The sequence below is a fragment of the Plasmodium cynomolgi genome (assembly GCF_000321355.1).
Source record: "Plasmodium cynomolgi strain B DNA, scaffold: 0830, whole genome shotgun sequence".
In the NCBI taxonomy this organism is placed as follows: domain Eukaryota; phylum Apicomplexa; class Aconoidasida; order Haemosporida; family Plasmodiidae; genus Plasmodium; species Plasmodium cynomolgi.
In genome coordinates, this window is record NW_004193073.1 from 1 (window position 1) to 1579 (window position 1579).

Below are 1579 nucleotides of genomic sequence, written 5' to 3' on the forward strand. Positions count from 1 at the left end.
GTATTATTAATTGAAAATAAAATGTAATAATCAAATTGAACGAATGCTACCTAATATTAATACTTTAAGAAATATGTTTTATTAACCTTATATAATAGGAATATTATGGAAGGTATCCCCACCAAAGATGATGAAGCTAATGTTTTCATAGGACTTCCATTGCTTTCAGAACTAGCATCTAAATGTGAAGTAACTCCATCGCCTTCACCTTTAGGTAATAAATTAGGTAAATCTTGACCTTCACCATAATTTTTCTCCTGACGAGTTAAAATATGACCACGTCGATGTAGTTTTTTTCCGGCGCTGATCCTGGTTTTGCACCTTCAGCTTCCATTACTTTTTCGGTTATTGACGTTATTCCTTCTGCTTCAACGTTATTCCATTGTGTATCTATTATGCATGGATATAATTTATGATCTAACACTTTGAAAACCTGAGAAGCTTTCGAATAAGGAAAAGAAAAAGTATAAGTGTTATATATAGAACTACATGTAATATTTGGAAATTAATGCCCAGAGTTTGCATACACTAGTAATGGTAGTATATATAAATACCTTTATGTGGATAAGAATCAGATGTTGAACCCGTATTACATGAAATTTCAAAAACATCTTCCTCTTTATGTTTAGACTTCCCTGAGTATTCATTATTAATATGAGGAAGCACGTATTCTTTAAATTCTTCAAATTCTTCAAATCCTTCAAATTCTTTAAAATTATTAAATTCTTCAAATTCATTAAGTTCTGTACAAACTTCAGTAGAATCATAATTTCCATCACACATATCATAATATAATGTTTCTATGTTCTCAGAATCACTAATATATTTCCAATAACCCCTGTTACAGATTTCGGCGTTTTCTTTTTCAGTATTTTCACATATGTCCCAAAATAAATAGTAATCATAAAATCTTTTAAAAACTATTAGATCGCATAGATTTGTAATTTTGAATCCACATTCAGGAAAATTTCTTATTATATGATCATTCACGAGCTTGAAAAATTCGGTAAATTTTTTACATAATACTTTATTACTTATTAATACATCATATAACCAATATTTCAAATAAAAACAATATTTTTTTTATGTAACTTCCCCAAGTCAGATTCTTCTCTTTCTTTTTTACTTCATTCATTATTAAATTTAAATTCGATTCAAATTTTTTACGATAACGTTCCAAAATGTAAGATGCTTCACATTTGTCATTTTCAGGGAGATCACAAGTACTATCTTCAGAGCAAGCAGCATCAGAATCATCTTTAAAAAGACTAATTAAAATATTTGGTTCTACATCGTCCTCCTATAAAGAAAAGAAATCAATAAAATTTAAATGCATTTACTAATTTTTATATGTTTTTAATTTTTATTTTACATTCAAAAATAATTATATTATCATGTTTTATAAACTAATGAATATTTTATTAAAACCTGGAAGTGTAATTTACGTAAAAAATAATTAAGGGTATATATGTTATTATATGTTCTCATATTAGTTAGAAAAAATTCTTAATATTATATTAATACAAATATTTATTATATGAATGTATAAAAAAACAAATGTAAACGCATTATCTATTAA

General features: G+C 26.2%; 1 protein-coding gene across 1 annotated transcript; it reads right to left on the reverse strand.

The window, feature by feature from the left end:
* Nucleotides 1-528: 528 nt before the first annotated feature.
* PCYB_005880 (hypothetical protein) lies at nucleotides 529-1135 on the reverse strand (the record flags this gene model as incomplete). The annotated part of the gene is made up of 2 exons (XM_004228009.1): nucleotides 529-993; nucleotides 1055-1135. The coding sequence occupies 2 exons, from the start codon at nucleotides 1133-1135 to the stop codon at nucleotides 529-531; spliced, it is 546 nt and encodes a 181-aa protein (XP_004228057.1).
* Nucleotides 1136-1579: the final 444 nt, after the last annotated feature.